Raw genomic sequence first — 14,653 nt, 5'->3', positions numbered from 1 at the left:
CTTACGCATGGCTCTCCCCAGGCAGAAGGAGGCCTTAGCTGTTTAAAGTGAACTGAGGGGACGGAACTCCTGGCTCCACCCTCTCACAGGGCCTGGAGCCAGGACAGGAAGCAGCAGGAAGGCGGCGCTGTGCCAGCCCCCCAGGACTTCCCCGCAGGCCACCCCGCTCTCCTGAAGGGCAGCACACGCAACCTGTCTCTACACAAGTGGGTTAGGAAGTCACAGAGACCATGCACACAGAAGCATCTTTTTAATCTAATTTTATTCCTAAAGTTGAAATTTAGCTAGCAGCACTAAAAATACACCTTCACTATACAAAACAGTGGAAATGGGTTGCACGTTAATAAAGAATTTAGCACACACACTTCTAATGTAAGAAGCTAGATGCAGCCCTTGCTATAAAAAGCTGAACCTGAACAAAAAATGGACACATTTAGTCTAAGGCCCTGGCAAGATGACCATTAGTATGTCCGTTGCCCCCAGTGATGTTTAAATGCGGAAACAGCAACAATGTGAAAACATACATTCGTCAGATATTAGCATTTAAGATATACATGACTAATAGAATGAGAGGAGTCGGCTCCCGTGAGCTAGGAGCCCACGCTTCCAATGCAGGCGGGAGGGGAAGAGCACAGGGCGAGTCCTCCATGGAGCGCAGGCTCAACGCCATGACCACAGCCACCGTGTGCCCTGGGGGCAAGGGAGGCCCAGCAGAGGGCGCTCTGGCCACAGCCCAGTCCACGCTGAGCCTCGCCTCGCAGTGCCGAAAACCAGGTGAAAAAATAGCCTTTGAACCATGTTATTTCCAGTTCCTTCTATGCACTCTGTGCTTGGGCCAGGCTTGGCAGCGGGAGAGCCTGGCTTTCAGGACTTGAACACATGCACTGCCCGCACCACATACTGCCGGCAGATGGGGCACTCACTCATGCGCTTGCCGCACCTGGTGCAGGTGACCATGTGGCCGCATTCCAGCAGGACACAGTCGATGACGGCGTCCATGCAGATCCGGCACAGGCTGTCGTCCTCCTCATCCTGCAGCTGCAGCCGCTCTCCGTCTGCAAGGCAATGGAGAGCTGGGGCCTGCAGCAGGAGGCAGAGCCAAGGGAGCCAGGGAGCCTGCCACCCCTGCCACTCCTGCCCCTCAGGGGAACCGCCCCACTTTGCCTGCGCCATGCCACACCACTTGCTGCAGAGCTGCAATGACGGGGTTTTTAGGAATTTTTTTTTTCTTAAGTCTGAAATCAGAGTTGGCCTCTCCATTGCTAGGCAGGCTGTGTATGGCTGTGCCACACCTCCAGTTCTTTCCTGCTGATGCTCCTGACTTTCTGAAAGGTAGTGCTGGAGTTTGAACTCAGGGCCTGGTAACCGCTAGGCAGGTACTCCATGTCTGGGCTGCACCTCCAAAGCCTAACCTTAGCAGCCTTAGGGCTTTGTAAATGAATGAGGAGGGCTGGGCTCAAGGCCAGGTGAGGCATGCGCAATGGATGTCAAGCTAGTTAGGTCTATTTTATGTCGTGGCGTAACTTATTGGAGCTGTGATAAAGAGACACTTTCTGTATTTAGAAAAAAGACACACGAACCCTAGACCGCCTACACATGGGCCTTGGAGTCAGTTCAGAGACCACACCTGAGCGGCTGTGAGGAAGGGGCAGTCCCCATAGCCTCATCCAGCAGGAAGAGCAACTTTATTCTGTATCAGTGGGAAGATTAGGAAACGGGTGTGCTCCCTTTGCATCAGAGGCCTTTTTCTAAAATTTTTATTTTTTGGTGCCAGTCCTGGACTTGATCTCAGGGTCTGGGCACTGTCCCTTAGCTTTCCTGCTCAAACCTAGCACTCTACCACAGCTCGACATCTGGCTTTTTGGTGGGAAATTAGAATCTTGGCATGGGAATGTGGCCTAGTGGTAGAATGCTTGCCTAGCATGCACGAAGCCCTGGGTTCAATTCCTCAGCACCACATATGTAGAAAAAGCCAGAAGTAGCACTGTGGCTCCAGTGACAGAGCGCTAGCCTTGAGCAAAAAGAAGCTCGGGGACAGTGCCCAGGCCCTGAGTTCGAGCCCCGGGAATGGCAAAAAAAAAAAAAAAATCTCCTGAACTTTCCTGCTTGGGCTGGCTTTGAGTCATGGTCCTCAGATCTCAGTCTACTGAGTGGCTAGGAGAACAGGCGTGAACCACGAGCACCTGGCCAGATACCATTTCGGTTGGTGGTATACATTTGATTCAAAAAGATGGGGTTTCTGGCTCTGAGCAAGATTTAGGTTCTGAGAAAATGCAGGTAGTGAAAAGGGAGCTGAAGCTGGGCACGTGGCTCAAGCCTGTCAACTTAGCTACTTGGAAGATGGAGGGGGTTATGTTTCTGGGCATAAGAGCTCATAAGACCCCATCTCAGTAGACGTCTGGTGCAGTGGTGTGCGCCTGTCATAACAGCTACAGAAGAAGCACAATGGCTGGATGCGGTGGTGCTGACCATCATCCCTAGCAACAAAGGACAGCCCAAGGAGGATCAAAGCCTAGGCCAGCCCGGGCATAAAGTGAGACATTCACTAGCTTGAAAATAGGTAACACAAAAAAGGCTACCAGTGACTCAAGTGGGAGAGCAACTGCCAGACAAAGCCCAAGCCCTTGGCTCAAGCTCCAATACTGCCAATGTGAAAGAAAAAGGTTCTAGTGTCAGTGGCTCATGCCTATAAGCCCGACTAGTCAGGAGACGGAGCGAGATCCCAGGCTCATAGTACAAAGCCAGCCAGAGCAGGCAAATCTGAGACTTTATCTCCAATTAACCATGAAAAAAACCAGAAGCGGAGTTATGGCTCAAGTGGCAGATCAACCAGCCCTGAGCACAAAGCTAAATTTAGGACAGTGCCCAACTCTGAATTCAACTCTCAGTACAATGACTCACACACTCTGCCCCCTCCCCCCAAAACAAAAACAAAACACCTGACTTGTAGCAGCAATGACCTGGTTTTCAGAAGCCCGAGGCAGGACTACAGTGAACATGTGGAGAACATACGTACATGCCTTCTGGTTTTCCTCATTCTCTCTGTACAGCCGGTTTACTTTCTCCACCAGCTCCCACTTTTCACAACATCCCGAATAGTTGACAAAATTCCGAGCCAAGATTTCCTTCAGCTGGCGCACACTCATCCCTTCTACCTCGTCGAGGCTCGACAGGTCAGACAGCGAAGCTCTCGCTTTCTTCGTGGAGAGCCCAGGGGTCTGAAACCAGAACACCCATTACCGCAGGTGGCAGGCATTGAGGCCCTGCTGCCCTCCGTGGTCACCAGCCTGCCCCGTGCCCAGGGCTCCCAGCAGTCCCCGAAGAGTTGGACAACAGACACCCTGTGCTAACCTAGCCACAGTCTACACAGTGTCCTACTTTCCAGGGAAGCCAAACTACAGAAGGTCTCACCTGCTCTTCCACGTCATCGTCGTCTTCTTCGTCATCATCGTCGTCTTCATCATCATCGTCATCATCATCGTCATCATCTCCTGTGTTTGCTGAAGGTTCGTCACTCTGTCCCTACAGAGGTGATGGGTCTGATTAGGTGAGGAATCAGGATGCTGAACAACAGAACACATGCCTGTCCCTAGACAGAAGCTTGCCACTGATCCTGCCCACGGGTCAGAGAAGAATCCCTGGGATCCTCTGGGATCAATCACAAAGCCACGCACACCACATGTCTCCTTGGTGCCCACAGGCTGCGTCCAGCACTACCTCCCATCAAGTTCTCATAACACTAAATCAGGAGGGTCATGTGAATTTGTAGGACATAATCAGAATGAGGGTATGAGGTGGCAAGGAGATATCAGTTTCATTAGCGCTCTAAGATGCGGACAGAGAAAGCTAATTCACTAGAACTACCACGTCAGTCTTGTGGCCTGAAAGACGTTGATCTGCTACCACCTACATCTAATCATAAAGGCCCCCCAGCTTCCGCCTGGATGGACAATGCCAGTACTGCGTGTTGAAAACCTCCTCGACAAGCTGGGCACTGGTGGCTCACACCTATAATCTCAGAAGGCTGAGATCTGAGGACAAATTCAAAGCCAGTCCAGGCAGGAAAGTCTGTGAGACTCTTAGCTCCAATTAAGCACCAGAAAACCAGAAATAGCTCTGTGGCCCAAGTGGTGGAATGCTAGCCTCAAGCTCTATGACCAAAAAAAATAAAAATAAAAAAAAATTACTCAACAATCTCAGCTGTCCTTTAAAGAAAACACTTGAAGTACATGCTGCCTTTCACATCTTTTTTGACCACTGTGTGTCCATGTGCATGCGCCAATTCCCGGGCTTGAAGTCAAGCCTGGTATTATCCTAAGCTTTTACACTCAAGGCTGGCACTCTACCATCTGAGTCACAGCTCCACTTGGGCTTTTTGGTGGCTAAGTAAGGGGTTAGATAAATGGACACTAAGGACTTTCTCAGGTGAGTGACAAGTGTACCAAGAGTCCTACAAGTGTGCATGTTACCTTTCTAGCGATTATTCCAACCATTAGTGTTTAACACGAAATAGGAAAACTGAGGTAACGAAGGTTCAGAAATGGATGAGCACTTTTAGTCCAGCGGTGCCTGCCAGGCCATCTCAAGGCATCCCATGACACCCGGGTCCCATACACATGGCCACGAGGCAGTGTGCTCTCCTACCTGTGCCAGCAGGCCAGACCTGGAGGTCCGTTCTCCATCCATGAGCTCTCCCTGGAAGGAAGACACAGTGGCAGAGCGGCCCGTATAGTTTGATAAAAACGACTGTGTAAAAAAGCTAGAAGTCTGGGAGCGGGAGGAGTTCAGGCTGCCCGTGTCCAGGTCATCCTCGGAGCCCAGTCCCTGATGGCACAACACTAGATCCACCAAGTCTTCCTTCTCCCGGCAGGTGTCAGTGGGGATGTTTCTGAGAATGAGGTACTGCCGCAGGTCCTTCACTTTCAGCCGCATCAGCTGAGGGCGCTGGAAGGCTGTCTCTTGCAGGAGGTGACAAGTGGAACACCGACGAAGATTCTCTTGTAAGACGGAGCAAACGGAGCAGAAATCCTTCTTGCAGTCACAACAGACATGCTGGAGCATAGACACAAGAGAGCCATTTAAAGAGAGCAAGCTATAGCCGCTAGGAAAATACCATTTTTTGCCTTTGCTTTCTCTTTAAATGTTGGTCTTTATGATATCTCCCATGGCACCAGCCCATCTTGCCAGGCATTTTAAATCTTCCAAAGTCTGAAAAGCAGAAGTCACTGCCAAGGCAGTTTGCATTCACAGAATTTCAAACACAGCACTTTAAAAAAAATATACACTTGCGTGTTAATGAATTAAAACCTTTCCACCCCTTGATGCAAACATGTAATTACCAGAACCAGGCTGACGAGCCACAGGGAGAGCGAGAGCGGCACCCATGAACTCCCTTCTCACTCCTCCTCTCCTATGGGGACAATGTCCCCAGCCAGAGAGGAAAGAAAGCCTGACCGGGAAGGAAGCAGAAAGCCAAATGACCTCTCAACATCACAAAGAAAACACAGGGGTCCACTCCATGCAGTCATCTGTTACCTACTCAGCCTTAAGCACAACCCAAACGATCCTGGGAACCACAGAGAGGATAGCAAGAGGCCAGAGCCTTGCTCCTATGAGCCAGAAACCAGAGTGAATCTTCTCCAAACGAAATTACAGGCTAGTTAAAGCTCTTGCTTCAAAAACTGAGTGTCAGCTGGGCACTGGTAGCTCAACCTGTAATCCTAGCTACTCAGAAGGCTGAGATCTGAAGATCGTGGTTCAAAGGCAGCCTGGGCAAGAAGGTTTATGAGACTCTTATCTCCAATTAACCACCAGAAAACTGAAAATGGCACTGTAGCTCAAGTGGTAAAGTGCTAGCCTTCAGCTGAAGAACTCAGGGACAGTGCCCAGGCCCAGAGTTCAAGCCCCACCACCGACAAAAAAAAGAGGGGGGGGATGTCAACAGGAAGAATGAAATGGTATAAAGGGAGAAATCTCATGCGCCTGCCAATGTCCATTCAGAAAAATGTGACAAGATCACAGCTATGGTTTCTAAATGGGAAATTGCTACGAACACTGACTTTTAATGTTTGTATAAAAACCAAACAAGACATCAGCGATTGAAAATCCCTACAATCATTAACTCCTATTTGTGGCTCTCCTTGAACATTTCATGCAACTTACCTTCTTTCTAAAGACTGAAAATGAAAGTCCACAGGCTTTGCATACTATATTGGGCCCCTCCGCCGCGGCTGCTGGTGGGTAGGCGGGGAAGTCTGCACTGGACGTGAACCGGAAAGGGCCGGTGCCCCCTGCAAATCCTGACTGCTGGCCCCTGACAGCTCCGCTTCCCATGACTTCATTCAGCAGCCCACAGCATGAAGCCCACATGGAGGTGGCACCCGCCTGGAAAGGAGCACAAGCACCACAGGGTGAGGCTGCGCAAAACAGCAGCAGCTTGTGGAGAGATGGGTTCCTCTACAGAACTCCAGAGGACCAGGAGGAACACCGTGATTCTGAAAATCCAAACTGCAGACAAGAAGCTCAAACAAGTTCAGATGACGGAACAGGAAATGTGGCTTAGTGATAGTGTTTGCCTAGCATTCATGAAGCCCTGGGTTCGATTCCTCAGCACCCCATAAACAGAAGAAAAAAAAGTCAGAAGTAGCACTGTGGCTCAAAAGGTAGAGTGCTAGCCTTGAGCCAGAGAGGCTCAGGGACAGAGCCCAGGCCCTGAGTTCAAGCCCCAGGACTGACCACCCCCGCCACCAAAAAAAAAAGTTCAGATGAGGGAGCACAGCAGATTTTCAAATAATAAATGCTTCATAGGTAAAGCCCAGGCAAATATCCCTGAACCAGAAGTCCAAATCTGAGGGCTTCTAGTCCTAAGCAATTTGCATGAGGATACTCAACCAGTATTCCTCTCAGCTCCAAAATGTCAAGCTATTTGGAAAAACAATGTACTGGTATTTCCAAAGAATAATTTGGCATTAGGAATACTAATGGTTGAGGCTGAGATGTAGCTCAGTGGCAAAGCATTAGCCTAGCAAGTGCAACATTCTGAGTTAGGTCACCAGTACCAAAAAAGAAAAGACTCCCCCCGAAAAAAGATGATTTTCCAGTTCATAAGCGTGATGACTGGGTTCTCATGTGCTTGTGTAATATGTGCCTCCCTCTAAATCTTGTTACGATGTGGACACATTAGCCATCTGACGTGAACTGAGAAAAGAAAAAAAGAAATATTAATCATCTTTGTACAACTACATGATGATGATGATGATGATGATGATGATGATGATGATGATGACGATAAAGAAATACTCATGGTATCTTGTTAAACAAAGGGAAAAGACTTTTTTTGAGGCAGGGTCTCTATGAAGCCCAGGCTGGCTTTGAACTCACCGCCTTGCCTCAGCCCCCTTTGGCATGTACCACCTTACTTATCCCTATTTCAATATTTTATGTGTGTGTGCTGGTCTTGAGGCTTGAATTCAGGGCCTGGGCATTGTCCCTGGGCTTTTCTTTCCTCAAGGCTGGCACTCTGCCACTTAAGCCACAGCTCTACTTGTGGCTTTTTCCCCCCCTGGACCTGGGTGCTGTCCCTGAGCTCTTCAGCTCAAAGCTAGTGTTCTACCACCTACACCACAGTGCCACTTTCAGTTTTCTGGTGGTTAATTGGAGATAAGAGTCTCACAGACTTTCCTGTCTGGGCTGGCTTTGAACTATGATCCTTAGATAGATCTCAACCTCCTGAGTAGCTAGAATTCCAAGTTCTTTATGAATATGGTAATTTAACATTAGCAGCTGCCTTTCAGACTGAAAGAAATAATCATAATTTTCAAGGACCTGTTATTCTGCTGGCCAACCCAAGGCATGAAGGCCATTTGCCACACTACTGGATATACCAGAAACAAATGTGTTTTCCCGGTCTCTTCTCTGTGAATCATCATGGCCATTCCTCCCCCACCTGGAGCAGCCCATTTTCATCTTCACTGCTAGTATCAGTCTCTTTATAGAAGTAGCTATCAGCTAGGCAACAGTGGCTCATGCCTGTAATCCTAGCTACTCAGGAGGCTGAGATCTGAAGATCATGGTTCAAAGCCAGTCCAGGCAGGAAACACTGAGAGACTCTGATTTCCAATTAACACCAGAAAACCGGAAGTGAAACTGTAGCTCAAAGTGGTAGGGTGTTAGCCTTGGTCAAGAGTTCAGGGACAGTGCCCAGGCCCTGAGTTCAAGACCCACAACCACCACCACCAACAACAACAAAAAAGAGGTAACTATCAATTTTGGAATGTGAGATCCAATGGCACTTTCCCATACTTAAAATGCAAAATTGACCACAGACCTGGGCTGGAACCAGTTGGTTTTTGCACCTTACCATTCTTATTCATATTCTAGAATCCAGGTACGGTGACAAGTATCAGATGTCCAGATAGAGGTATTATCAGTTACAAGAGCAGCACATGATACCATTAACTACCTGACTGCCAAACACTAGCTGGATAGCCAACAAGCTCCTTTTGCAAAAGGCAGCCCAAAATGGTAATTTGGAATACTGGCGAGGACAATGCCATTGTTGTCCTGCTATAGGCAGTATGGTGAGGTCCAGTATGGAACATTAAGTATAGTGAAAGGACAAGAGAACTCCAATAAAAAGGTTCAAACAGCCTTAAGTATCAAGGCCACTGGCTTAAGTATTATATGTCTTTGTGCCCTGTAATTTTCAAGAAATAGTGATGCCTTTAAAAGTGAGGTTAAATGATAATTAATAGGCCATACCTCAGACTCTAAAGCTTGAACATAAAAACATGAAAATCAAGATTCTTTTAAGAATATTCAACTGCAGGCTTTAAAGGCAGCTCACAAACAACTGAGAATGTTTCAGTTGGAAAGTTTCAATGTTGACTTGAACCCCCTTTGTACAAATACTTGAAGATAATTTAAAAGATTAAAAACAATGTTCCAATTAGCAACAACTAGGTGGGGGAGGAGAGAAATATCTCAACCACAGAAGGACCATGGTGAACACTCTTCATTCCACAAGTTGAAGAGGTGAAATTTTAAGGAAGCTTTGGCACCTGTCACAATTAAATGACCCTACCTGCTTTGATCCCCTCTGATTCATGGGATGCTATCTCCCACAGCCTCTAGTGCCACCACTATATGGCTGGCTAAGAAACTACTCAGAATGCTTCTTTATGTCATCTCTGTTATAAGCAATGTCACATTGCTAAAATATTGAAATTTACTAAGAAGGGAAATTGCTTTTGTCTGTTGTGTTTTTGTAGTGTTGGGTTTGAAGTCAAAAGATTCAGTTGCTAGACACACTTGAACCATGCTACCCCACCAGACCCAAATGTTTTCTTTCCTTCCTTCCTTCCTTTTCTCTCTCTCTCTTTCTTCCTTTCCTTCTTTCTTGTGCCAGTACTAGGACTTGAAATCAGGGCCTTTCACTTTTGGACAAGCTCAAGGCTGGCTCTACCACTTGAGCCTCACCTCCACTTCTGTTTTTTTGCAGACAAGAGTCTCAGGGGATCTGGGAAGGTGGCTTAGCAGTAGAGTGCTTGCCTAGAATGCACGAAGCCCTGGGTTCGATTTCTCAGCACCACATAAGAGAAAAAGCTGGAAGTGGTACTATGGCTCAAGTGGTAGAGTGTTAGCCTTGAGCAAAAAGAAGACAGGTACAGTGCTCAGGCTCTGAGTTCAAGTCCCAAGAAAAAAGAGTCTCAGGGATGTGTCTTCCCTGGTTAGCTTCAAATCCAGATGATCAGATTTCAGTTTCCTGAGTAACAAGATTACAGATGTAGGACAGCAGCCCTGGCAAATCCTGCCTCTCCTCCTTCCCACCTCCCAAGTGGAGGGATTACAGGTACACACAACCATGCCCACCATCTAGCTCTTAGCTATTAGTCTCCATAAGTAAAACCAAAGTCACATGGCTAAAAACTAAAGCCCTGAGTAAGCTGACTGGCCTTACTTGGGCCCTACTGAGAACAGGACACTAAAGAATACACCATGTAAACCCAAGACATTACAAAGAACAATACTGTGCAGACAGTTGCATTTCCTTCCTTGACCACAAATATTAGTTCAAAACAAAAAAGAATAATCTAAGCTGGGGGCCTGTGGCTCATACCTACAATCCTAGCTATCCAGGAGGCTGCGATCTGAGGTTTGTAGTTTGAAGTCAACCCAGGCAGGAAAGCATATGAGACTCTTATCTCCAATTAACTACCAAAAAAGCCAGAAGTGGAGCTGTGGCTCAAGTGGTAGAGTACTAGCCTTGAGCAAAAAGCTATGGGACAGTGCCCAGGCTTTTGAGTTCAAACCCCAGAACTTGCACAAAAATTAAAAAAAGAAATCTAAGCCAGCTACCAATGTCTCATGCCTGGAAACCTATATACTCAGGAGGCTGAGATCTGAGCATCATGGTCAAAGCCAGCCTAGGCAGGAAAGTCTGTGAGACTCTTATCTCCAATAAACTACTCAGAAAATGCTGGAAGTGGCATTGTGGCTCAAGTGGTAGAACACTAGCCTTAAGCAAAGGAAACTCAGGGATAGTGCCCAGGCTCTGAGTTAAAGCCCCAGGACTAGACGCACCTTTCCCCCCCCCCCCCCCCATCTATGCCTGGCCCAATATTCTTAGCTCAGAGAACTTAGCTTCAAAACTTATTTTCTGACCACTAATAACTACTGAAAATAAGTAACTTCTTTTTGGATAATCGAATCCCTTTCCTACCCACCCCCTTATAACAAAACTAGTCCTGGTATCTAAGCCATGAGAACATGGCCTGCCTGGCTTATATCAATTACTAGTCAGGTATCATAATAAAACCCTCTGTGACTAGAATAGAACATTAAATTCTAAAACCTGCCTGGATATTTAGGTCCCTCTGTATCATTGTGGCATCCAATGGCATTTTTGCTTCTCCAAAACTACTACACCAAGACTTTAGGGGGACAGACACTACATTTTTTCATGGCCAATTTAGACAGAGATAAATGGAAATTGAAATGTTTACTTTTAAAATTGATAGCACCCATTGGAGAAGATTACTTTTGTCTGGCAGCCATCCAACTGGTTTTGGTAATATATCATCTAGTGACAAGCAGGTAACCAAGCTGAGGGGAGACACAGTGAGGTAGTGAGCAGAATTCCATCTTCCTCAGAGGAAGGCCTATGGGAGAGCATATCAACACCAAAGGCCCTCCTCCTCTGGTGGCAAGGAAAGCTGTTGGTGTTCCCCACCATTCCCTCCCTTTTATAGCAGCAAAGGAAGGTACTATTCATGGATACATTATTTCTATGAGTGTGACTGAGTTTCCATCAATGTTATAAGCACTTTGTCCTGGTTCCTCAGTCAGACTCAGAAATATAAATGCATTCTGCACCACTGCTTTTTACCAACAAAACCAAGAGCAATGGTGTTCTATTTGTTTCCTGAAGCAGGAGACCAGCCCTCTATCTGGCAGAGTGCCAAAGTTTTCAACTGGCCTCAAGGTTCAGCTGTCTTTAATTGTGTGTGTGTGTGGAAAAATACATCAAAATATTCATTGTAAAGCATCAGCTGAAGTTGGCTACAAATTTTAGATTATCTTCGGTTGTGATCCCTTCTAATGATTCCATCCAATGTAATACTAGGTAGCCAGACTAGATTGTGGTTTCCATGAAGATTTAAGTGACAAGAGTGGGGGAGTTGATGGGCATGAAAACAACAAAGCACAACCATCTACATCATTTCATTAAACTAAGTAAACTGTAGTAGAAATAATGCCTCTTCTGAGAGTGGACTTTGCTAGCCATAACTCTAAATTACTACAATAGTTATAGTTAAAGGATGGGCCAAGTACTTTCATAGTACAGAATTTGAATTTTCTCAATCACTGCAAAAGGCCAGAGGACTGGAGAAGGATTCTGTTCCTCCACCAATGAAAACTTGCTCCAATAATTTGTACACTATAGGTTTTGTTATAAAGTGGACAACTTTTCACGTTACTAAGATTCAGAAATAATCTTGTGTTGCAAAAGCACCAGAAAGAACTTGTTTTATAAACTTCAGTTAGGTCGAACTTCCTGAAAACTTAAAAGCAGACAGAAGAAACAATGGACATAATAAAATGTTTATCCTCTTTAGAAGTACTTGAGAAACATGTTCCTTAGAACAGAAAATAATATCCTACTGACACTTCTTTGAATGAAATATACAGGGAACTCTGTGTCTGTGTCTGTCTATGTGTGCGTGTGCGCACCAGTATTGGGCTTGAACTCAGGGCCTTGAGCTACTACTGCTTAGCCTTTTCACTCAAGGCTGGAGTTCTACCACTGGAGCCATGCCCACAATTCTGGCTTTGTGTTAGTCAGCTGAAGATAAAGAGTCTCTTGGAATTGTCTTCCTATGATGAATTCCAACCATGCTTCTCAGAGACTTGTATACTCTCATCTCCAATTAACCAGCAAAAAGTTGGAAGTGGAGGTGTGGCTCAAGCTGTAGAGTGCAACCTTGAGCAAAAAAGCCCAGCAAGATCATGAGAAGATGAATTCAAGCACCACTACTGGCAAATACACACAAAAAAGTTAACTATCTTCTTGAAAGTTGCTTTCTCCAGCTAGAGTTATCTCTTCTGGCTCTTGTTTTTCTGCTAGTCCTGGGATTCTGGGGTTTGAATTCAGGGCCTGGGTACTGTCCCTAAGCTTTTTTGCTCAAGGTTCATGCTATACCACTTGAGCCACAGCTCCACTTCCAGCTTTTGTTTTTTGGTGGTAAACTGGAGATAAGAGTCTCAGACTTCCTGGCCCCAGCTGACTTCTACCTTCTACCCTCAGATCCCAGCCCCCTGAGTAGCTAGGATTACAGGTGTGAGGGGTTTGTTTTCTTGATATACCATTCTGCTTTGTAATGTGGTTATTGCCAAAAATCTCTTTTCTTTTGACTGGCAAATTCCTTCTTAAAGCAGGCAGGAGGTATTTGGCAAAATATTTGCTGAATTTCTAGACATTTGACACTTCTTTTCAAGCTTCCATAGTAAATCCTGGGCAGTTTGTGAAGGGCAGGGCTCCTGTAGCGGCTCCGTCTTTTATTTTCCTTACCCACATCAAATACACTTCGTTGAGATTAATGAAACCGTCTGTCTGGAAGTGTATGATCACTTTATGACTCATGCCACTTGGTCTGATTTGGGCAAATGAATCAATACTTGGATTGATTGTTGTATAAAGAGATCCGCAAAACTCCCAGCGATCAAGTTGAGACAATCATCTCCCCAAAGTAGGCCAAAATCACCACTATCACCAACACACTCCTCCTTTCGCCCGGTCCCTTGAAACTTCTAATTGGTGGTGCTTCCACGTTTTCACACCCACCTTGGAGAAAAGCTGCCAGATTACTTGCTGCGTATCTAGTGGCGAGGCAGACACGCGCTTCTAGGTCACGTTAAACACCCCCATCTCCCAAGAACTCCTGGGGTGGGGGAAGGTTTGAACCCCTACTCCGAGGCATTTGTTCTCCTTGCCCCAACCTCATTCTTTCTGCATGACTCCCCCTTCACCCCCTCCCAGGCTCCCAAGACGTCCCCTTGAACGTCTGGGTTAGTTCAAGGACTCGGGGAGGCAGAGGGCACTCCGTGGGCACGGGCTCGGGGGCACAGGCGAGCACCAACCATCTAGTCTGCCTCGGGCCCCCCAGGAAGTGCTGAGGGCCCCGGCGCAGAGGGGAAACCCCCAGGCGTGAAAGCCGGGAACCGGGTCTCCCTTCGCTCTTCGCGAGGGGGTCACTGTGGAAGCTTGACAGGCGCCGGAAGCCCGGTCTCAGCCCCGGGCAGGTTCGGGCCCCGGCCCCGCCGGCGGAGGTCTCCAAGGAGCCGGCGGGGTAGCCGCTCACACACACATATGCACACAGAAAAGAAGCGCTCCGGGAGACCCGACCGGGCAGGAGAGGCGGGGAGGGCCTGCCCGGCTCCGCTAGCCCCTCACCTTCATGGCCACGACCACCTCGGCTCTGTCGGCTCGGCCAGGGAATTCAGCACCATATCAGCTCCTAACAGCCGACCTCCTACCTTCCAGAAGGCGGCGATTACGGAGCCTCCGAAAGCCGCTGAGCGTCCGGACGTAATGGGCGTGGCCACGCTCGGCGCACGCCCCGCCGGGAAGATGGGAGAGCGGCGGCCAAGAAGGCCAATCAGGAACGTACACTCAAGGGGCCGGGCACCGCAACCAATGAAATTTGGGGGCTGGGGCGGGGCTTTCAGCAGGGCTGGGTGGGCGCGGGAGGTCCGGAGCTGACCTGGGCGGGCCCGGGCGTGGCGGGAGGCCTCGTTTTCTCTGTTGGAAGGTTGAAATGGGTTTCTTCGCCCCCGAACGATCTTCTGGGCCCCATTGGCTCTGTGGGGTGCGTGGTTAAGTTCTCTGGAAGCGGGGCGGGGAGGCAGGAAAGACGTCGGTGAATTTGAAAACGAGGTTGGTTTAAAGGCTTTTATTAAAAACCAACCGGGGCCTCGGATTTTATTCAAGAAACGTTTGCACCGGCCACACTCGGTGATGACCTCGAGGCTTCTCAAGGACCCGCCGGCCTTGCACGCAATAGAATGCTCCTCTACCAGTAGGATTGGTCGGCACCCGTGGCCCACGCCGGTAATCCTAGCTACTCGGTAGTCTGAGAGCCGAGGATCACGGTTC

The 14,653-nt window shown here is 47.8% G+C and overlaps 1 protein-coding gene and 1 non-coding gene across 3 annotated transcripts; one reads left to right on the top strand and one right to left on the bottom strand.

Annotated features, from left to right (window-relative positions):
- Window positions 1–252: 252 nt before the first annotated feature.
- Rnf34 (ring finger protein 34) lies at window positions 253–14,087 on the bottom strand. 2 transcript variants are annotated; one of them, XM_048342996.1, is made up of 6 exons: window positions 13,952–14,087; window positions 6,163–6,384; window positions 4,645–5,052; window positions 3,412–3,522; window positions 3,017–3,218; window positions 253–1,055 (listed from the first exon to the last, which is right to left on the bottom strand). In XM_048342996.1, exons 1-6 carry the CDS (start codon window positions 13,955–13,957, stop codon window positions 865–867), a joined length of 1,140 nt encoding a protein of 379 aa, XP_048198953.1. In that variant the 5' UTR covers window positions 13,958–14,087; the 3' UTR covers window positions 253–864. The 2 variants fall into 2 exon arrangements, with proteins under 2 accessions (XP_048198953.1, XP_048198954.1); XM_048342997.1 differs by having other exon boundaries at window positions 881–1,080.
- LOC125349819 lies at window positions 7,089–7,193 on the top strand. The gene has a single exon (XR_007210622.1). It is a non-coding gene; the product is annotated as a small nucleolar RNA U13 (small nucleolar RNA).
- Window positions 14,088–14,653: the final 566 nt, after the last annotated feature.

Source organism: Perognathus longimembris, chromosome 3, assembly GCF_023159225.1.
Source record: "Perognathus longimembris pacificus isolate PPM17 chromosome 3, ASM2315922v1, whole genome shotgun sequence".
Lineage (NCBI taxonomy): Eukaryota > Metazoa > Chordata > Mammalia > Rodentia > Heteromyidae > Perognathus > Perognathus longimembris.
The sequence above is the reverse complement of the archived record's forward strand: the minus strand, read 5'-3'. Positions and strand labels throughout refer to the sequence as shown.

Excerpts from the sequence above, each read along its gene's own strand:
- Rnf34 (XM_048342996.1), bottom strand. Across the intron at positions 5,053-6,162 it reads TTTCAGTCTTTAGAAAGAAG|CATGTCTGTTGTGACTGCAA; the intron begins GTAAGTTGCATG and ends TCTATGCTCCAG. Across the intron at positions 3,219-3,411 it reads ACGATGACGTGGAAGAGCAG|ACCCCTGGGCTCTCCACGAA; the intron begins GTGAGACCTTCT and ends TTCTGGTTTCAG.